The sequence below is a fragment of the Neovison vison genome, chromosome 12 (genome assembly GCF_020171115.1).
Source record: "Neovison vison isolate M4711 chromosome 12, ASM_NN_V1, whole genome shotgun sequence".
NCBI classification, from domain to species: Eukaryota; Metazoa; Chordata; class Mammalia; order Carnivora; family Mustelidae; genus Neogale; species Neogale vison.
The window spans coordinates 19,992,755-20,012,500 of NC_058102.1; the positions used below are offsets into that span (position 1 = coordinate 19,992,755).

At 38.6% G+C, this 19,746-nt stretch overlaps 2 protein-coding genes across 2 annotated transcripts in view; one reads left to right on the forward strand and one right to left on the reverse strand.

Moving 5' to 3' along the window:
* Positions 1 to 1,276: 1,276 nt before the first annotated feature.
* Positions 1,277 to 13,334, forward strand: ARL1 (ADP ribosylation factor like GTPase 1). Its single transcript, XM_044227215.1, has 6 exons — positions 1,277 to 1,475; positions 3,908 to 4,045; positions 5,975 to 6,056; positions 7,278 to 7,389; positions 10,073 to 10,251; positions 10,969 to 13,334. Exons 1-6 carry the CDS (start codon positions 1,472 to 1,474, stop codon positions 10,997 to 10,999), a joined length of 546 nt encoding a protein of 181 aa, XP_044083150.1. The 5' UTR covers positions 1,277 to 1,471; the 3' UTR covers positions 11,000 to 13,334.
* A 1,542-nt stretch (positions 13,335 to 14,876) lies between these two features.
* UTP20 (UTP20 small subunit processome component) overlaps positions 14,877 to 19,746 on the reverse strand; it is a 95,847-nt gene continuing 90,977 nt past the window's right edge. Inside the window, exons 59-62 of the mRNA XM_044227214.1 lie at positions 17,603 to 17,902; positions 17,252 to 17,378; positions 15,498 to 15,643; positions 14,877 to 15,214 (exon numbers count right to left, since the gene is read on the reverse strand). Of these exons, the coding sequence (XP_044083149.1) occupies positions 15,056 to 15,214; positions 15,498 to 15,643; positions 17,252 to 17,378; positions 17,603 to 17,902 (732 nt within the window). The 3' untranslated portion in view covers positions 14,877 to 15,055. The remainder of the gene's footprint in view (positions 15,215 to 15,497; positions 15,644 to 17,251; positions 17,379 to 17,602; positions 17,903 to 19,746) is intronic.

Below are 19,746 nucleotides of genomic sequence, written 5' to 3' on the forward strand. Positions count from 1 at the left end.
ATGGATGAAAATCTCTACTTTTTTTTTTTTAAAAATCTCTACTTTAAATAAAAACATAATATGCAAAAATTGTATTTGGAAGGAGACAATGTATACAACGGTGACTTCTATGAAGAACTGTGGGATTGAGGGCTAGAGATAGATTTACTTTTCTGTGTACCTGTAAGACATTTTTCTTTTTTTTTTAAAAGGACTATTTATTTGAGAGAGAGCGAGAGAGAGCGGGAGCGAGAATAGGAACACAAGCAGGCTTCCCATTGAGCAGGGAGCCGGAGGCGGGGCTGGATCCCAGGACCCTGGGATCATGACCTCAGCCAAAGGCAGACGCCTAACAACTAAGCCACCCAGGTAACCACCTTTAAGAATTTTTAAGACACCCACACTCCACCTTTTAAAAGGTTACAGTCTAAAGGCGCCTGGGGGCTCAGCGGTTAAGCGTCTCCCTTCGGCTGAGGTCATCATCCAGGGACCTTGGATCCAGCCCCACTTCGGGCTCCCTGCTCAGCGGAGAGCCTGCTTCTTCCTCTCCCACTCCCCCTGCTTGGATTCCCTCTCTCGCTGTATCTCTGTCAAATAAATCAATAAAATCTTAAAAAAAAAAATCAGAATCTAGGGGAATCCCTTTTTCCCATCTTCCCAGTATCACTTCCTTCCTCCCAATACAATTTTCTGTCAAGACCGGCATTACTCTCACGCTCCTGGAGGGAACAGGTCCTCAGTCCTTGTGATTTGAACCAGCTCGTCCATCCTGCCCATCGCAGAGGGGGGGTCAGGTGCTCAGGTGGAAGAAAGGGGTGAACGGCTCTAACGCAGACCCTGCACGCCACTGCGACTCCAAAAACCCCCAGTTAGCGACCTCAAGTGTAAGGTTGACTAGTATTGGCCGTGCGGGGCTGTTTCTACCATTATTACGCAGTCCTATTTCCGTGTGGGAAAAGCACCCAGGAAAAGGTACGTCTCCCCCGCAGGGTACTTCAGCACCTACAACTTCTGCGACGCTACACCCTGTGCCGGCGTCCATTCCGGCTGCAGTGTGGAGGCCTGACTCGAATTTTTGGTTGGCAGATTCGCCACTTTTGGGTGTCAGAATTTAAAATGAAAATTCGAATTTCCCTATTTGGAAGCCCTTTAAGTACAAGAAAACAGAATCAAGAGAGATTTGGGGTCCTTGAATATTTTTATCTTCTGGCTTCCACCTAGCGCGCCGAAAAGTTTCGTCGAAAGCGACGACGCGGACGCTCAGGTCGCCGTTCCTGGCGCGTAGGCGCTGCGGCCCTTCGCTCCCGCCCCCGCCGGGAGTCCGACGTGGAAGTTGCTGGCGGACCGGACTTCCAAGGGATTCGCTTGGGAGCCGAAGGCGGACCCGGAGGCCAAGGCGAGCAGAGGTGGAGGCGCCGAGGCCCGAATAGGAGTAGCTGCCGTGGCCGGGGCCTGTCTCTGACCATCGACAAGGGCGGACAGGCGGTTCACCATGGGTGAGGAATCCGAGAAAGGCTCCCAAGAGCGATGGAGGTGCTGCGGCCGAGGGCTAGGATCAGGAGGAGGAGGGGGGCCAGCCTGGGAAGCCCAGAGTAGTCAGCTTTTCAGGGGCGGGTCGCTGAAGACTTAACTTACCTTGGCTGGTCCACCTGTGGGGGTGGACCCTGGGCTTGGAACTTTCGCCCCTGCTCTCACTCTTGTTCCCTGAATCCCAGAAGGGTCAGGGGGTGGGGGCAGCGCGGCCCCGGAGAGCGCTTCGGCCTGGGAAGCCGGCCCTGAGTCCTTAACCCTGACCATGAACTTTTGCCTCACCTCCTCAGACCCAGCTTGACTGGGGGGACAGAGTTGGCCTTGAGAAGCTTGGCAGTTTGTCAGTCGCAGGTTTCTTGCTTGTTAAAGATGAGATCTGACCTCACAGTGGAAGCTTGATTCTCTTGTCCTGGACCCTGGGATTGCCTCAGTTTAAAAAATCCAAAGGGAATGTTGCTCCAATGTTTTCTAGCCAACTTGGTATTTGCTTGCTTACCTGTAGCTTTTCATGTAAATGATAGAGTAAGCTGGAGAAGGAAATAGGGACTGTATTGGTCATTACTGGTCAGTGAGTGAAATTTTAGTATCGGTATTTGGAGTGCTAATTGAGGGCACAACATTGTCCTCACAAGCACCAGCTATCCCTAGCTTCCCTCCCGGCTGGAACCCAGATGAAGGTGCAGATTTTTAAACTGGTTTACAGCTGTCCGAATGATGCAAATTCTTTGGATTATTTTAATTCCTCTTCCATTTTCCAGGGGATTTACTTCTTGTGTTGGAACATAAGTGCTTTCCTGTCTTTTCCCATAACACCCTTAAGTCTTTTTTTCCTTAAAGATTCTATTTTTAAGTAATCTCTGCACCCAAGGTGGGGCTCGAATTTACAACTGTGAGATGAGTTGCATCCTCCACAGACTAAGCCAGCCAGGTGCCCCAGGTTTTATTTATTTATTTATTTATTTATTTATTAAGGTGTAAAAGGTAGAAAAGATTTTGTCAAGTTATGCACCTTCTGTTACACTTTCCTAAGGTCCTCTGGCCCATGGTTCTTCATTTTTCTAGACTTGAGGCTCTTAATTGTGTCATTTCTGTGTCAGATAACCATGCATTGCATGTGCCATCAGTTCAGTTGTCAACTTTTTTTTTTTTTTAATTGTTCATGTAACTGTCTTTTAATCTTCTCTGATGACTTTTGTTGGGAAGGGGACAAAGTGTTTTTTTTTTTTTCTGGTAATCATTAAAAAAATGTATTTTATAAAAGAGTGGGAGGCTTAACTAGCTGAGCCATCCAGGTGCCACGGAAGTTTTTAATCACCAATCAGTGGTGATTCTGATAATCACAACTCTTGTTCACAAGTGCTTTTATGTTACACAATACCTTATGTATAGGAAACTCTCTGGAAATGATACATTGATACATTTATTACTTTTTTTAAAAAAATTTTTTAGATTATTTATTTATTTGACAGACAGAGATCTCAAGCAGGCAGAGAGGCAGACAGAGAAGAGAGGAGGAAGCAGGCTCCCTGCTGAGCAGAGAGCCTGATGCGGGGCTCGATCCCAGGACCCTGGGATCATGACCGGAGCCGAAGGCAGGCTTTAACCCACTGAGCCACCCGGGCGCCCCTACATTTATTACTTTTTTAAATGAGTTTTCTCTCAAAACTAGGTTTTGTTATTTTGGGCTTCTGTGTTTCAATTTCTTTTGCAAGTTATATTTCTTAGAGAGATTATGGTGGTGCAATACAGTGAAAACAATAGCTTTTCACATGTGAGAACCTTATTGTCCCACTGTCATTCTGATTTGTTCTTTAGTGTTTAGGGGTTGTGAGGAGATCATGCTAAGGTATCTATATTCTCATGATTGGAAAGTGAGCTCCAGGGGGCGCCTGGGTGGCTCAGGCAGTTAAGCACTTGCCTTTGGCTCAGGTCATGATCTCAGGTTCCTGGGATCCAGCCCCTCATCAGGCTCCCTGCAGGGAGCCTGCTTCTCCCTTTTTCTCTGCTGCCCCCCTTGCTATATTTTCTCCCTTTCTCTCTGCTGCTCCTCCTGCTTGTGCTCTCTCTCTTACCTCTCTGGAATAAGTAAATAAAATCTTTTAAAACAATTTACATAAAACAGTGAACTCCATGAGGACAGTGGTTCTGTTTCTCTTATTCGGGAATATATCTTCTTGTGCCTTCCTGACACATTATTTAGGACTGGTGACAATCAGTAATTACTTGTTTGATCTTGATTAACATATATCATTGGTAGCCAACTTACGCACCTAAGAATTGAGGAGAATATAACAGTATTATTTAATTCGGTATCACTTTCAAAGGGCAAGATTAAATGTTTATGGACTTAGTTCACAAAATAATACTGAATGCATTTTATCTTTTATTACTTTTTCAGGTGGGTTTTTCTCAAGTATTTTTTCCAGTCTGTTTGGAACCCGGGAAATGAGGATTTTAATTTTGGGATTAGATGGAGCAGGAAAAACTACAATTTTATACAGATTACAGGTTGGAGAAGTCGTTACTACTATTCCTAGTAAGTGTTGGTATGATAAGCTAATTTGTAGGGGTTCTTGTTTTCCATTTAATGTAATAATTAGGTAATTTTAATATAGTAAGGTTTGTAAACTTCTAGTATGGACATAATATTGGTAACATTATTTTTCATAAGTTTAGAGGCAGTTTGTAAACCCCTGTGCATGGCTGGGTTTTGCTCTTTAGAGCTATTTTTAAAGTTGGCTGGAATTAAGCCACTTTAATGAAGGGAAATGAAGCCACTTTCATTGAGAGCCATTATCTTTATTGATAAAATGAAGATAATACCCACTGACTTTATGAAGTACATAAAATACTTTGTAAACCTGTTTAAAGAATTATGTAGGTGTTAAGTGGTGTTATTGCATCTGATAGGCTTTTTCCCCCCTATTTGTTATAATTTTAATTAAGATTTGTTTCTCTTATTTAATTCTGTTGATTGTTTATAAAGAATGGAGTGGAAGAGACAGACTCTTGAATTAATCTGGTACCTTTTTAGGTATTACTGATATTTTTATATCAAGAGAAGAAACACCTCAACTTTAAATCGGTTGTTGATACCTTAGAAGGATATTCTCAAATAGTCCTGTTTGACTACATGAGAATACTGTTGTTTATACTTTTTAAATTTGTTGATGTGAATTTACTTAGAGAAGATTAATATATTTAAACTAAGAGTTTGTAAAATTTGCTGAAGAGTATTAAATTATGCCTCTAAAATCACTCGTCACTCAAGATATTTTTATATTTAGTGGTATTTAAATTTCCAGATTAAAAAAAAGTCTAGGTTTCATGAAAGAAGAACTTTTTAAGCCCCGTGGCATCGGTTATTTTCTTTATGCCATCTTCAGTAAATTTTAGTTCCTGTGGTTCTTGCTTCTCAAAGTAACCCATCTCTGTTGTGGTTAAGTCTTGGCCCTTGCAGTGCACACAGCCCAGTGAATTGCATTTCAGTGAATAAACTGTACAGCATACTCTTGTCCTGTGCATATAAACAGTGTTTGTAATTGAGGTAAAGATGGTGATTACACTCCTACCTAATTCTAAAGGAGATCTCATAAACTTGCTTTTTTAGTTTTTCACTCAGGTGTAGTATAGCTATTTTTCAGTTGTGATAAGGAATGTTTACCGTATACTCATTAGAAGCATTTACCAACATAGACTTAAATTTAAAACAAAAGTTAATTGTCCAGTTATAGCTATAAGTCATTTTTCACTTTGATTTTTTAAGCTTCTAAAATCTTAGAAACCAGTTTTTTCAGAATCCTCCCCACCCTCCCTTAGATTCCTTTCAGTGAAAACAGTATCCTGCCTTAGCCATGTGGTGTTAGAGCTCCCCCTAAAAAGGATGGGAGGGAAGAGAGATGGGACACCTCCCATTGACTGTCTAGCCACAACCTTACTACAGATGAGCTCTTGAGGAAGTCTGCAAAGGGTCTGTGAGATTGCCACACTTAGAGAAACCAGTTTCCATAAAGTAGTATATAGCTGTTGCCGAATCCTTAACCTACTGAAGTTTAGAATTTAGGCTTTCTTGGTTCTGTTCCCTGTTTACTTGCTGTCCGTCAAAATTCCATTTTTTGTAATGCATCTGTGGCTGTTCTTTCTAAACATAACCTCCTAAACACTTGTATGCCAGGGTTGTATTACACAGGGAGTTTAACAGTATGATTTCCATTGAGCTAAAAATTCTATATTTGTAGAGGTGACTAGGGGTTCTTCTATAACCTGAAAGTGGTGCTGGTATTCCTAATTGATGGTGTGTGTGTGTGTGTATAGCTCAGCAACTGTTTTGTCTTTGTCTTAAGTGGAATAATTTAACCAATAATATGATTCAGTAGTAATTCGTTAATTGCTAAAATTGGATTGGATACTTTGAAGGTAGAATGCATTAGTCTACATAGACTACTGATTTTGATTTCTTTTCTAGCTATTGGATTCAATGTTGAGACGGTAACATACAAGAACCTTAAATTCCAAGTTTGGGATTTAGGAGGACAGACAAGTATCAGGTATGGTACAGAGACCAGATTACTTTGTAGTACTGAACATTTAGTAAGTCCTTTAAAGGTTAAGAGCAGTAAGTCAAATATGTTTTCTTTTGTAATTTAAATGGGAACCACCTGGTTTAAAATGAGGTAAAACTACTTATTCTCTCAGTTGAATTAAAATAAAAAAATTTAAGGAAGCCAGTTCTTCACATACTACTTTAATGAAGAGTTTTTTCATGAAAATCTCAAGATCTAATTACTTCAGTAGTTTTTATCTGCAGAGGGTCTTCCATTTAGTTCTTGTCACTCTGTCTTGAAACAGACTGTTTTGGATTTTATAAAAATAACTTTCAGTCCACCATTTAGGGCTAATGTGAACATAGATACCCTGTAGAACTTAGGTCTTCATAGGTCTCCTGCCCTGCATTCTATGCTTGGCATGGCCACTGTGAGGGTTTGGTGACTGTCAGTGTTGCTCACTGTGGTACCTACCATCTTAAAACACAAGTAGGACATTCTCCAAACATCCTCCTGCCTTTTAACTAGTTTTATTTTTATTTTCTTTAAAGATTTTATTTATTTATTTGACAGAGAGAGACACAGTGAGAGAGGGAACACAAGCAAGGGGAGTGTGAGAGTGAGAAGCAAGCTTCCCACTGAGCAGGGAGCCCGAAATGGTGCTGAATCCCCAGACCCTAGGATCCTGACCCATGCTGAAGGCAGATGCATAATGGCTGAGCCACCCTGGTGCCCCTTAACTGGTTTTATTTTTTGAACCACTTTTGTGTCCCTGTCTAATTTTAGCCATTTCTGCTCATGAAGTCTTCAGTAGTCAGTTTAATGTCTGCTGTATAAAATCATTTTAAAAGTTTTTTTAAGAACCCATTCCTTAAGGAGTTCCTAGTTAGAGAATTATTAGATGTCATAATAAGGTCTATGTATAACTTTATCTCAGTACGGTTAGTGATTTTATAGATTGATTATAAAGTACTCTCTTAGCCTAAAGTCTGAACTCGTTTTGAAACTTCTGATCCTGTGAATTATGTTTATCATTCCACTCCATCACATCTGAAGGATATGATACATACCATCAGAAACATTGATTCTAACACGGGGGGCTGGCAAGATTGGCATGTAAACCCCCTAATCCCCTTCATTGCCAAGTCCTAGCATATAAATTAATATAACCTGTTCTTTTTCTTTCAGATAATAATATATTCTCCCTTTCTGAATTTTCTTTAGGCCATACTGGAGATGTTATTATTCAAACACAGATGCAGTCATTTATGTGGTAGACAGTTGTGACCGAGATCGAATTGGCATTTCCAAATCAGAGTTAGTTGCTATGTTGGAGGTAAGAAAACTTTACTCAAATGTAGGGACATCTTTTACATCTGCTTGCTGTTTTTATTGTTACTACTTGCAGGAATAATTAAAAGCAGGAAAATTTCCCCCCTTGGCTTTAGTATCATTTTCTTTTATATAAATTACTTCCTATTCCAGAAATTCTGTTGGGAAGAGAGATGGAGACAAAAAGACCAAAAAAAAAAAAAAAAAAGAAAAAAGAAAAAAATCCAAACAGGAACTTCTTTAAACTATATTCTTTCTAGGAAGCTCAGAGGTAAAACTCTCTCTAAACTGAAGAAACTATTTTAAGTTACTCCTGTGAAGTACTTTTTCATAAAATCTATTTCTAGTTGTATAACTTAGTTTAAGGAAGCAGATTAGGGTATAAAAACAAAGCCTGTTTGTTTGTTTTGGAATTTCTGGGTTTCTGGCACACCTCTGGCCCTTGTTTATCTCTTCCAACTTTCTCATTCTTTATTCTTTCCAGTGTTTACAGCTTCAGTCATACTGACCTCTCTGTTCTTTGGATACTCCAAGCTTGTACATTCGACACTTGGCTTAGGGCTTTTTGCACTGCTCATATTTCTGCTTGGAATGCTCCTCCTCCACATCTTTGCATGGCTACCATCTTGGCATGTTTTATCTCGTGTTTCTGCCTCAGAGAGGAGCCTCAGTTATTTGCTAACACCTTATTCTGCCTTATTTTTTGTACAACTTACTGTTTCTTTCCAGTATTTTAAAATATATTTGTTCATATATGTCTCCCACTCTAAAATGTAAGTTGAGTTTACCCTAATATTCCTGATGTGTGGAACAGTGCACAACACTTAAAAACTCAAAACATTGTAGTCACTGAAATTCATAAAGTAATTTATTGGCTAGCTGAATTCAGAGGATGCATTAAATAATCAAAAGTTTAAAAAATCTCCAGTTGTTAAATAAGCTTTTCAAATGTGCTTATGGTTCATTTAAGTAATAACGAAATTGCCTTTGTTTGTGAAAATTAGATGAGTAAGTTCCCTTTTCCTGCCAGAACTATGATTCTGACTTAGCCAATCATTGAATGCTTAAATGTTTTCTAGGCCATTTGATTACCAGAGTAGAAGCATTCTCAGAATATGTCGGACTTCTGATTTCTTTACTAATGACTTCTTAATGCTTTCTGAGTTATAAATTGCAGACCTAATGATTTTAAAATGTTGCTTATTTTTTTTCACAATGAAGCATCATATTTATCATAAGAGCTTCTTAGAATAAATTCAAGTGTAAGGAATTTTAAGGGACTGTTTAACTGCTTTCAGTGTAATGGATTTTTAAAATAAAAGCTTACTTAGATATAATCTAAATGGTATGGATTTTTATCATAAAAAATACTACATAAAAGAAATGTGTTATTAGCTTCGGTATACAGTTTCTTGAGTTGTGCTGGATTATTTGTGAAATTGGGATTTGACTTGTATAATTTTATGAGTAAGAACTAAAAATTATTCATTCTTTAGGAAATAATTTGTAATTGATTCAATCACTGAATATATAATATAAAGTACATGTAACTTATGAGTCAGGTCTGTTCTGTAACATTCAGACTTGCAAAACCAATTTAAGTTATTTTTGTACACAAAAATACATTCTTCCTGGAGTAAAGAATTGAATGTAAAAAATTGAAGTTGTTAACTCCAAGAATATGTAAGAGAATATGTTTAACGTTTCTAGATAGGATCTTTCTAAATCCAAGGATTGGAAGGAATTACAAAAGAAAAGATAGATTTAATTATATTAATACAAATGAAAACCCTGCAAATACAAATTAGTGTAAAACAGGGAACCAGTACATAGTTTTATAATCAGTGATTAAGGATTAGTGTTCTTAATCATATCAAGACCCTTTGCAAATAAGTAGAAAACTGAGCAAAAGGCATGAATGTAAAGTGCATAGGAGAAAACTGTATTGCACATAACATTTGCATTTCTAATACTCTGATGATATTTAATGAGATGCTGTGTTTGGAAGAATATGTAATTTCTAATTCTTCCAAGGCTGTCATATACTGTTGGTGGAGCCGAAATTATTATAACCTTTCTGGAAGGTAGTTTATTAATATATATATAATAAGAATCTCAATATAGTTCATACTTTGATTCTACTTTTAGAGAATTTGTTAAGGAATTAGAGATTCACACAAAGATTTCTGTGTAATGACTGTGTCCCTTGGGTTTCTGTAATAGTCAAGTAAAAACCTAGTGAGAGTCTAATACTGGAGAACAGTTACATAGTTGATGGTATATGCATTCATAGTATAGAGTGTATTTAACCATTACATTTTTTTGGAAAATTTTGATTGTTTGGAAAAATATCCATGATTTAATGTTTATTTTTTAGAGCAGGTATAGAACTGTATATAAATGTGATCTTAAATGTGTTAATGTATATATTAATAAACTGTAAGTATCTGAATTATAAAGCAGTAGAAAATATTGAGTATTAAGAGTGATCATTTTTGGGAGGTAGAATTATGGATGAAGCTTTTTTCCTTCATACTTCTCTATGATTTCAAATAATTTATAATGAACATTGTAGATTCATAATTATAGAATAAACTTTTAAAATAATATAGTTGTTGACATTTCTTTCTAAAGTCAAGGAAGCAAATTGATTAGAGAAAATTAAGTACCTTCTATTTTTTATTTAGGAAGAAGAGCTGAGAAAAGCCATTTTAGTGGTGTTTGCAAATAAGCAGGACATGGAACAGGCCATGACTCCCTCAGAGATGGCAAATTCACTTGGGTTACCCGCACTGAAGGACCGAAAATGGCAAATATTCAAAACTTCAGCAACCAAAGGCACTGGCCTTGATGAGGCAATGGAATGGTAAAGTGTATTTACAGAAGCCATCTGTGCATTTGTTTGTGTGTGTAGCTCTTTGTACACATGTGCTTTCCCTTTAGTTTTATGGATGAAATTCAGATTACTTTGCAGCTTATCATATTAAGTTCCTCCAGCCTTTTCTTCCTCTGGTCTTCATATACATCGGCTATTATTTCAGCCACACCTACTTGATTATAGATAGACAAACCAGCTTTCTGCCTTTTTTGTTTTTTTTAAACTTTTCCCTTCCTCACCACATGCTCCAATTCCTTATCCTTCAGGACTTAGGTTAAGACTGTCTTCTTCTCAAGAACCTTCCCTTACATATCTCCATGCTCACTGCCTTAACACACACATAGTTGGACGTCCTTGTCACAGACCAGTGATACAGTAGTTACACTGTCATGGAATTGATCTGTGCAGTTTGAGACTAGTTTTCACCTCTGAGTTATGCACATCTGGCCATGCTGCAAGTAGTTAACAGCCCAGAAAAAAGATATTTGGTCTTTTTGATTATTCATTCAGAGCACAGATAAAAGTGAAAGCTAAAAGGCTTTCATGGAAATTGGGTCCATAATGTTATTCTTCAGTGTAACTGTCTTAGCTTTTATCATTTAAAATGCTTTGAAATCCACTGTCAGCATAAAACTTACTATAAGTGATCATGCTCTGTACCTGAAAGTTTGAAGTTAATGTTACGAAACTGTTTTGTCTTCACAGGTTAGTTGAAACATTAAAGAGCAGACAGTAGTTCAGTCACTTCTACCCCTGTGAAATGAAGACTACATCCTATATCCCTTTGGAAAGAAACAGTTAAGTGGGTTTCATGCTACTAAATGTTAAAACTGTGTGATTGTTGGCATATACTGAACTGAATGCAATATTTGTAATAAATATAAAAAATAAGTATTTGGTTGGAAGGGTAACTCACCCATGATTGAACCAACTGAATGTCTGTTCTGTGTAATGTAAAATCCTCCCTTGCTTTCTTGTGTTAAGTATATATTCTATTTGTATGGAATTCTTATTCAAATAGAGTCCTATTAAAGAATGTACTCTTTACTGAGGAAAAACCCTCCTATTTTTGAATTAGTAGTTGCAGCTTGTTTGTATAAACACTAATAAATATCTTAACCCCGATTTTTTCCACTAAAATGAATTAAGTTCTTCCAAAGATTAGCCTTAGTAGAGTAGGGACATGGTTGGGTAACAGAGTCTTCATTTGGTTAATGACCACTTTAAGCTGTTTTGTTTAAAAGCTTTTGGGTATAGGCATGAAGCTGAAAAATTATCTTGGTGGTTAACCTCATTGATGTCTGTAATTGTCATTTTATAGTACTTGTATGGTTGCCCCAGAATTTTCATATATATAGGAACCCTGTGATAGAGGTAGGACAGGTTGTAATGTCTTTATTTTATGGACATGGACCCAAGGTTCTGATTAGTTGTCTTGCACAGAGTCACCAGCTAGTGAGGTCAGAACAGGGCTCAAGGTGAGATTTCGGTGTCAAGCTTATCCCATAAGCTGTGTAATTCCTGAAACTCAATACTGGCAAGATAGACATCCTTAATTGCCTACATAAAATTATGCTAATTGAAGTAGACACGGTATATTCAAAATAATTTCCGTAAATTTGTCTATACTAGTAGAGGTAGTAAAAACAATCCTAAAGGGCTATATTTGATGGAATCCACAACATATTAAAGGAAATTTTAAAAAAACCTATTTTAAGAAGCACTGTAAGAGGTATCTTTATTGTCTTTCATTTCTTTTATTTATCTGTAATTGGACATGTAAATTTGAAAAGCCAAACATTATTGGTTGTACAGGGAGAAACTGAGCATTCTTGGCTTTAAAAAATAGACTTAGTGCTAGGATATCAAAAACAGTTACGTTCAAAGGAACTTTTCAAAGTATCCAGTCTACCACACGATTGGCTATGGTGTGACAGAATATGGTCCCTTGTATTTACTTAAACTGGGGGGAATCTTTAAGTTGGACAACCAGCATTTAAAAAACTTGATGCCCCTCATACTAGTGGCCCATTCCCTGTTCCTGCTACTGCCTTTCTGGAGGCCTTTAGCCTCTTTGCTTCATAGTTTAATCATTTAGATCAAAGGAATGTGGCTTTCTCTTTTCACCTACAGGACTTCAATGTTTTTACCCATTCCCCAGCACCCATTCTTAATTTGGTTTCTGAAGTCTATTTTGAAGAACAGGTTATAAGCCCAGTTGTTCTCAGTGCTGCTCCTATGGTTATGGCACATTGTGGCACCTTAGAGTATATGCATGGTTGAAATAGTAGGTTATATGCCAGCTAGGAAAATACCTCTTCAGCTTCTCTTGGGTTCCTTTCTGGTCAGTGGCTGGGTTTGTACCTAAGTAGCTCAGTACATCCCTCCCAGCCTGCCCACTTTAGGAATACTGTTGAGAGGTATGGGAGAAGAGAGGCCCTGGCAGGCAGATGCTGGGCAGTAGATAGCTCTTGGCATCTTGAACACTGAGCACACCTGAAGTAATAGCCAAACCACCACGTGAATGATCATTATCTCTGTTTTATCACAGAGACTAGAATGTGGTAAATAGAGCATATACTGATTTTAATATGGTATAAATTATGAGGTCCTTGTCTAGCAGAAAATGACTAATAGGTAAATTACAGGAGTTTGAATGATATAAAAATCTACTGAATATTATTTTGGAGAACGATGAAAATGGGCAAAGCACCAAACTTAAAATCTGAACGCATGAGTTCTAGGCACAAATGGCCATTCCTTCAGTTTGTTTGTCTGTTTTTCCATAAAACAAGAGACTTGGACAAATCATATCAAAGATTTCTTTTAGCTTTGATATACTGTTTATAACCCTGGTTGGTAATTGTGCTGTGTTATGTGTTCACATTTGAAAAAGGAGTGGTGGAATTTTGTAACTAGAATACTTGAGATGCACTTTAAGTTGTGGAAATGTAAGCTCCTTGAGGGTAGGGACCATACCTTATTTATTGTTAGTGTCCCTTGCATCTAGTGTGGTATATACTCGGCATACAGTAGGCACTAAATAAATATTTACTAAATTGTTCTTAATATCCCTGAGATACTTTTCTTTCTGCTTTTTGCTTTAGTGTTAACTCCTGGTTTATATTAAAATTTTCATAAAACTAGTACATGCACTTTAAATCACTTACAATTAATTGCAGTCAGCCTTCTGTGATGCCCCGTGTTTATGCCTTTGGCACATTATAAACCCCTTGGAAGTATGAGAACTCCTGTTTGAGATGAGCTACATCAAAACACAGATGCTAAAGTTCAGGAATGTTTGAACATTTGATTTCTATGCCATATGCTGTATTCTGACTCCATAATTAGAAATTATAAAAAGCATAGGCTTTCAATCCTGGGTGTGAATCCTGATTATGCCACCTACAGCCTATGTTACCTTCGGTGAATTATTTAACTTCAGTCTCAGTTTCTTCATCTGTAAAGAACCAATTTTAGGCAGCTCTTAGGAATACTATGAGGACTAAATAAAATGTTAGCCAAATGCCTGGCACATAGGATGGATTGTTCTCTCCGCCTACCCGGATCCCTCCCTGCCCCACATATATCAAGCACTAAAATATTGCTTCCACATCAGTTGTAGATTGAGACAAAGATACCACATAGGTGAAGGTTTATAAGAGTTCCCTTTGCTTCACCAAGCTTGCCAGCACTTGGCATTGTCAACCTTATCAACCTAAAGAGTTCAAAATGGAATTTCATTGATGTTAATTTGCATTTTTATAATTATTGAGGTTGAATACAGGAGTAGTTAAAAATATTTAATAGCCAGACATAGCTGATGTAGGGGGAGGACTCCTGCCAGTCCAGGTGTTAATTCTGTAATTTTTGGTGTGCGGAGATAGGGAATCTAGGACTCACGTAGTTAGGGTGGCACTTGCATGTCTCAAGGCAGTGACTACGTACCAACTAGTACATAAGTACTTGAATGTTTAAGAACCAGTATAGCCACATCAGCTCAGTATTAATATTTAAGGGCCATTTATTTTTCTTCTCTCAATGCCTGTTTCTCCTTCCTGACACTTTTTCTACTGGATTGCCTTTGTTGATTCATACTTACTATACAACCTGCGTACTACACTCTTTATCCATATATGCTACATACCATATCCCAGTTGTGTCTGCACAAACAGAAATTTTTAATATTCATGTAGAATTTATCACATGTTCAATATGGATAGCACTTCTTGTGACTTACTTTTGGTATCTGACCAGGGAACAACCCTGTTACCGCTTTTGAAGAACATCATGGCTATTTTCAGCTTATCTTCCATATAAATTTTAGAATCGGTTTGTTAGGATAATATGAAGAATTCTTGCAATTATACAGATATGCCTTTAACCAGTGGGATCCAACTTGGGAGGAACTAGTCTCTTATGATACTACATCTTCCTGACCGTGATCATGGTTATTTCTCCATTTGCACAGATTTCTTCTAATGCCTTTTGATAAAGTTTTATAATTTTCCCCATAAAAATACTGCAAATCACTTTTATTCCTAACTTATACGTTCTGTTTTGCTGTTGTCTTAAAGTGTCACATGTTTTTTAGACAGTAAGGGTAACAGTAATATTATGAAGATGTTTTAATTTAAAAATAAATGAGCATGATTATATTAAACCGTGTAATATACAATCTGTGCCAGTTTAACTTAAATAATAAAACCTGCTGTGATTTCAGACCAGCAGATATGTGGAGAAGTTCATGCTTTGGGGTAGATTGAGATATTTTATCAGCAGAGGGAGCACATTACTCCACCATTGCTAAATCTTTCAGGCTGTGGCGCTTTTGTCTCTTGGTCTTATAGCCTGGACGCAGGAACTCAGATAGAGTTCTCTTCTTCGCTTCACTTTTATTTTTGTGTTTCTTCAGCTTTTTCTTGGCAGCAATATCAGGATTAGTTACAAACTTGGGGAAAAAGAAAAAAAGGAAATTTTATATTACTTTCAAAGTAAATGTTAAACCAATAAAAATCAAATGCAGAAATGGGCCATTTTATTCACCTTTAAATATCACACATGTAACACATTCTCATTAAAGACAATCTGGAGCCCCAGCTGTGAAGTCCCCCCTTCTCAAACATAGGCAGTTCCTCTTTCCTGCCTGGGTAAGTGTGACATACATGCATGCACATACCCCTGGTTAAAAATACTAAGTCTAAGAACACCATAGTTTCAAACAGCAGACATACCTCTAAAGCCTTCCTCTTTTTCCGGAGTGCCCTTTTCTCATTAGCCTGCTTCTGTACTGAGGCAAAGGCTAAGGAGAAGCTCTCAAGTCCAACCAGCTTTTTGAGTAATTCTATGATTTCCTGGGATAGATTCTTAAGCAGAGGATCTGATAACACACACAGTAATAATCAGAGGTAGTCATGTAGGAAAGGACACATTTGAACATCTATAAAACCAACAACATGCAAAACTTAAGCTCTTGCGGCATTATCACTTTTTATTACTTGAACATTAAACACTGATCTAAATCCAGCCTTTATGTATCTGAGGTGGGAGGATGGAGGTGTTGGGCCGGACAGTCCCAGGCACAACTCCTCTGGGATGCACCAAGAGATCACAGACCATGAAGCCCAGTTTCCAGCGGAATCCTGGCTTGGAAGACACTAATTTGAGAACTTGACAAACAATTGGGGTTACTTTGTTGGCCTCCTCGACTTTGTGTGGACAGGGGAAAGGTAAGTGTGTCTCTAGGCTCTCTCTAATTCATGGGTCATAGATGTTTAGCTCTGGCCGTAACCTTTTCTCGAGGGGGGGATCAAAGACTCTGAGAAGCTGACAAAAATCTTTGCTTTCCCACCATTCCCTGCCTTCTGTCTCCCAAATGCAAATGACCCACAGGTTTTTGAATTCAATTTCAGGAGCTGTTCTAGATTACAGCCTTTTTTTTTTTAAGATTTTATTTATTTATTTGACAGACAGAGATCACAAGTAGGCAGAGAGGCAGGCAGAGAGAGGAGGAAGTAGGCTCCCTGCAGAGCAGAGAGCCTGATGCAGGCCTTGATCCCAGGACCCTGAGATCATGACCTGAGCCAAAGGCAGCGGCCTAACCCACTGAGCCACCCAGGCGCCCTAGATTAGAGTTCTTAAAGATGGGGAGTAGGCTCCTTTCTACCATTGAACCTCCAGTGCCTGGCAAATATTAGGGACTCAATAAAATGCTGGGTGAGGAGAACCAAAGCAGACCTGGCCTTGACCATTGCTTTTTCCTTTTGAGAGGAAACAAGTTTTCTCTAGGTTGCAAGACTGAAATAGCTCCTGCTTTGACATTCACTTTGTTTTGTTTTAAAACTTAACTATCTACTTTACCTCTGGTCTCTTTTTCTACTATCTAGAGAGACCATTTAGGATCTGTGAGGGAAATGCACCAAATGCCCAGGCAAGAAAAATGAAAAATAGGAAAAGTAAAAATATTTCACACTTTTGGGGCACCTGAGTGGCTCAGTGGGTTAAGCTGCTGCCTCAAGTGTGTCTGCCTTCTGCTCAGGTCATGATCTCAGGGTCCTGGAATCAAGCCCCACATCGGGCTCCCTGCTCAGCAGGGAGTCTACTCTCTCTCTGCCCCTCCTCCCTGCTTGTGCTCTCTCAAAATCTTTAAAAAAATATTTCCACTTTGGCTTTATAATTCACAATAAGAGAATATACAGTTTATTATTCATTATTGTCCACAGCAGCATGAGGTTTAGAACCACTTCAAGTTATATATTTCTTTGAATATTTAACCTATGCTTAGGTGTAAAACCTCTTTTAGGAGAGAAACATTCAACACAAGAAAGCACATAGAAAGCAGTCAAATATGCCTTATTTGTTTGCTACTAACTGTTTTGATTCCTATCAAGTTTTCTTAAACTCTGGCAAAGAGGGAGGAAGAAGGAAGCATTCAGGAAAGAAGTGAAGATTCCTGAGGTGCAAGTATTTAAAGACAGGCTGCAGTTACCCTGGTCCGAGTATGTGCTGTTCAGTTCTCGGAACAGAGGAGCTATGATCACTGGGAGATACGGCTTCACCTTGTCTACTCCAAGATCCATCGCTACAGCTCCGAGAAACTTAAAGATGCACGTTCTCTGAAAGTAGAGATCATTCATTGTTCATTTGAAGTGTTTGTCTTACTGTAGCCAAACAGTTAACTTAGAAAACAAGGTCTCTATTGGGGCAGATATTATTGAATCAGTTTTGGGTTAAAAGTTTCCTAGAGACTTGGGAGAATTACTAACACCACTAAAATGCTTTTTGTAATGTATTTTGTTTTAAAATGACTACTTTCAGTTATTCTGTACATTCATCGCACCTTTAAGGGGTTTCTAGGTGAATAGGCAGCCTCCAGTTTCGCGATCCGGGACAACTTCTGGATCAACCACAGCAGTGTGGCTGGCTTGCTGTGTTCTTCCTTTGCCTCCTCGTTCTCTTCTTTGTCAGAGTCCATCTTCTCATCTGCACAGGACTTGGATTGTTTTATTTCCCCGGTGGCCACACCCTCTCCTAAAGTTTCTTGTTCTTCCATGTCTTCTTTTATCTCACCTTGCTTATCTTCAGATTCAGGTTCCAGTAAATATAAGACTTTGGCTACAAATAGCAAATTCTTAACAACCTTAAAAAAAAAGGGGGGGGAGATAAAGGGAGGGATTGGGACTTTGATTTTGAAATAAATACAGCTTAGTAAAAGATAGGTATTCTACAATAAGGGAAAAAAATGTAAGTGGGTATTGTACTATTAAACTGATGATTGTCCCAGATTTTGATAATCTTCAGATCTGCCTTATAGTGTATCCAAACTCATTATCATTTAACTCATCTACTTAGCCTAGTTCTACCCTTAAGGTCACAAAGAATACTAAGCAAACGATTTCATTCCAGACTATCCATTTACATTTTTAAAAGCGCTTTCATCCCTCCTCCATTAAATCTCTTCATAGATATAAGAGTTTCCATTTATTGAACAATGACTTTATACACAGCATTCTAATTCCACTCCAAAATATCGCTATTAGGTACTATTATCAGGAGAGAAAACCACAGCTCAGAATTATTAAATGACTCCCTCAAAGACAAAGTGGTCAGCCAGGATTTAAAGGTCTTTAGAATTAAAGCCTACGTTCTTAGGCACTGAGCTCTTTCTCCTCAAATCCCATCTGATCCAGTTAAACAGCCCAGGGACCTAAATTTTAGACTTACAGTAATGAACCCATATATTGAGTCCCTAATTGAACTCCATGAAATCTCTGATACAGATATTTCATACTAACTATGTGAAGGAGGAAGCCAAGTTGGTTTTCGGTTCCTTTATCTTCCTGGATGCTCTATTAGAGGTGCTGTGTGTCAAAAGTTCCCCCTAAATGAAGGACTCAGAACCCCATGCATTGTCCAAGGCTAGCCTGGCCATCAAGAATTCATACCAAGATTATTACTTCCTTTTTCTGGAACATTGGCCTTCCTGAGGACAGTCCCAGTTCTGGAGGCCTTTTGCCCTTGTGGCAGCCATTTCACCCTAAGATTACAGTGAACTAAATTCTATAATTTCTTTCATCCTGGGTCAGTACTAGTAAATCCTTGTCCCAACTTTCTACGGTTGTATCTGTCAACCTCTGTTAAGATAGGTATTGTAGGAGTGCCTGGGTGGCTCAGTGGGTTGAAACCTCTGCCTTTAGCTCGGGTCATGATTCCAGGGTCCTGGGATCGAGCTCCGCATCCGGCTTTCTCTGCTTGGTGGGGAGCCTGCTTCCCCCCACACCCCCCGCCTGCTTCTCTGCCTGCTTGTGATCTCTGTCTGTTAAATAAATAAACAAAATCCTTAAAAAAAAAAAAAAAAAAGATGGGTATTGTATGGGGCGCCTGGGTGGCTCAGTTGGTTAAGCAACTGCCTTCAGCTTAGGTCATGATCCTGGAGTCCTAGGATCAAGTCCCACAGCAGGCTCCTTCTCAGCAAGGAGTCTGTTTGCCCCTCTGCCCCTCCCCTTTCTCATGCTTGCTCTCTTATTCTCTCCCTTTCAAATATAAATAAATAAAATCTTAAAAAAAAAAAAAAAGTATTATATGAGACCCCACCTGCTACTACCCTGCAGGATTTCTCCGGTCTCACTTTGCTATCCACCAAACAGCTTTCCATTCTTTCTCTGGCCCTGCCGTATAATGAATGCTATATTTTCATGAAGAAGTGATGGAAGTGTCAGGGTCTCAAGGCATGCTACTTGAGATCGCTCTTTGGATACAGCGTTCAGTTTCCATTGTCCCGTCACTTAATCTATACTGCTGTTCCATCTTGTCCATAACGACCAGAGTCATGATCAAAGGCCTTGCTCATAACCAGATACCACAGCTATGTCATCTCATCATCTACCAACCCAATGGCTTTATCAAAGGAGATTAAAAATAAAGGCAACAAATCTTTAAAAAAAAGAGGTAACAGTAGACCCTATTCAAAAGTTATTTATTAAA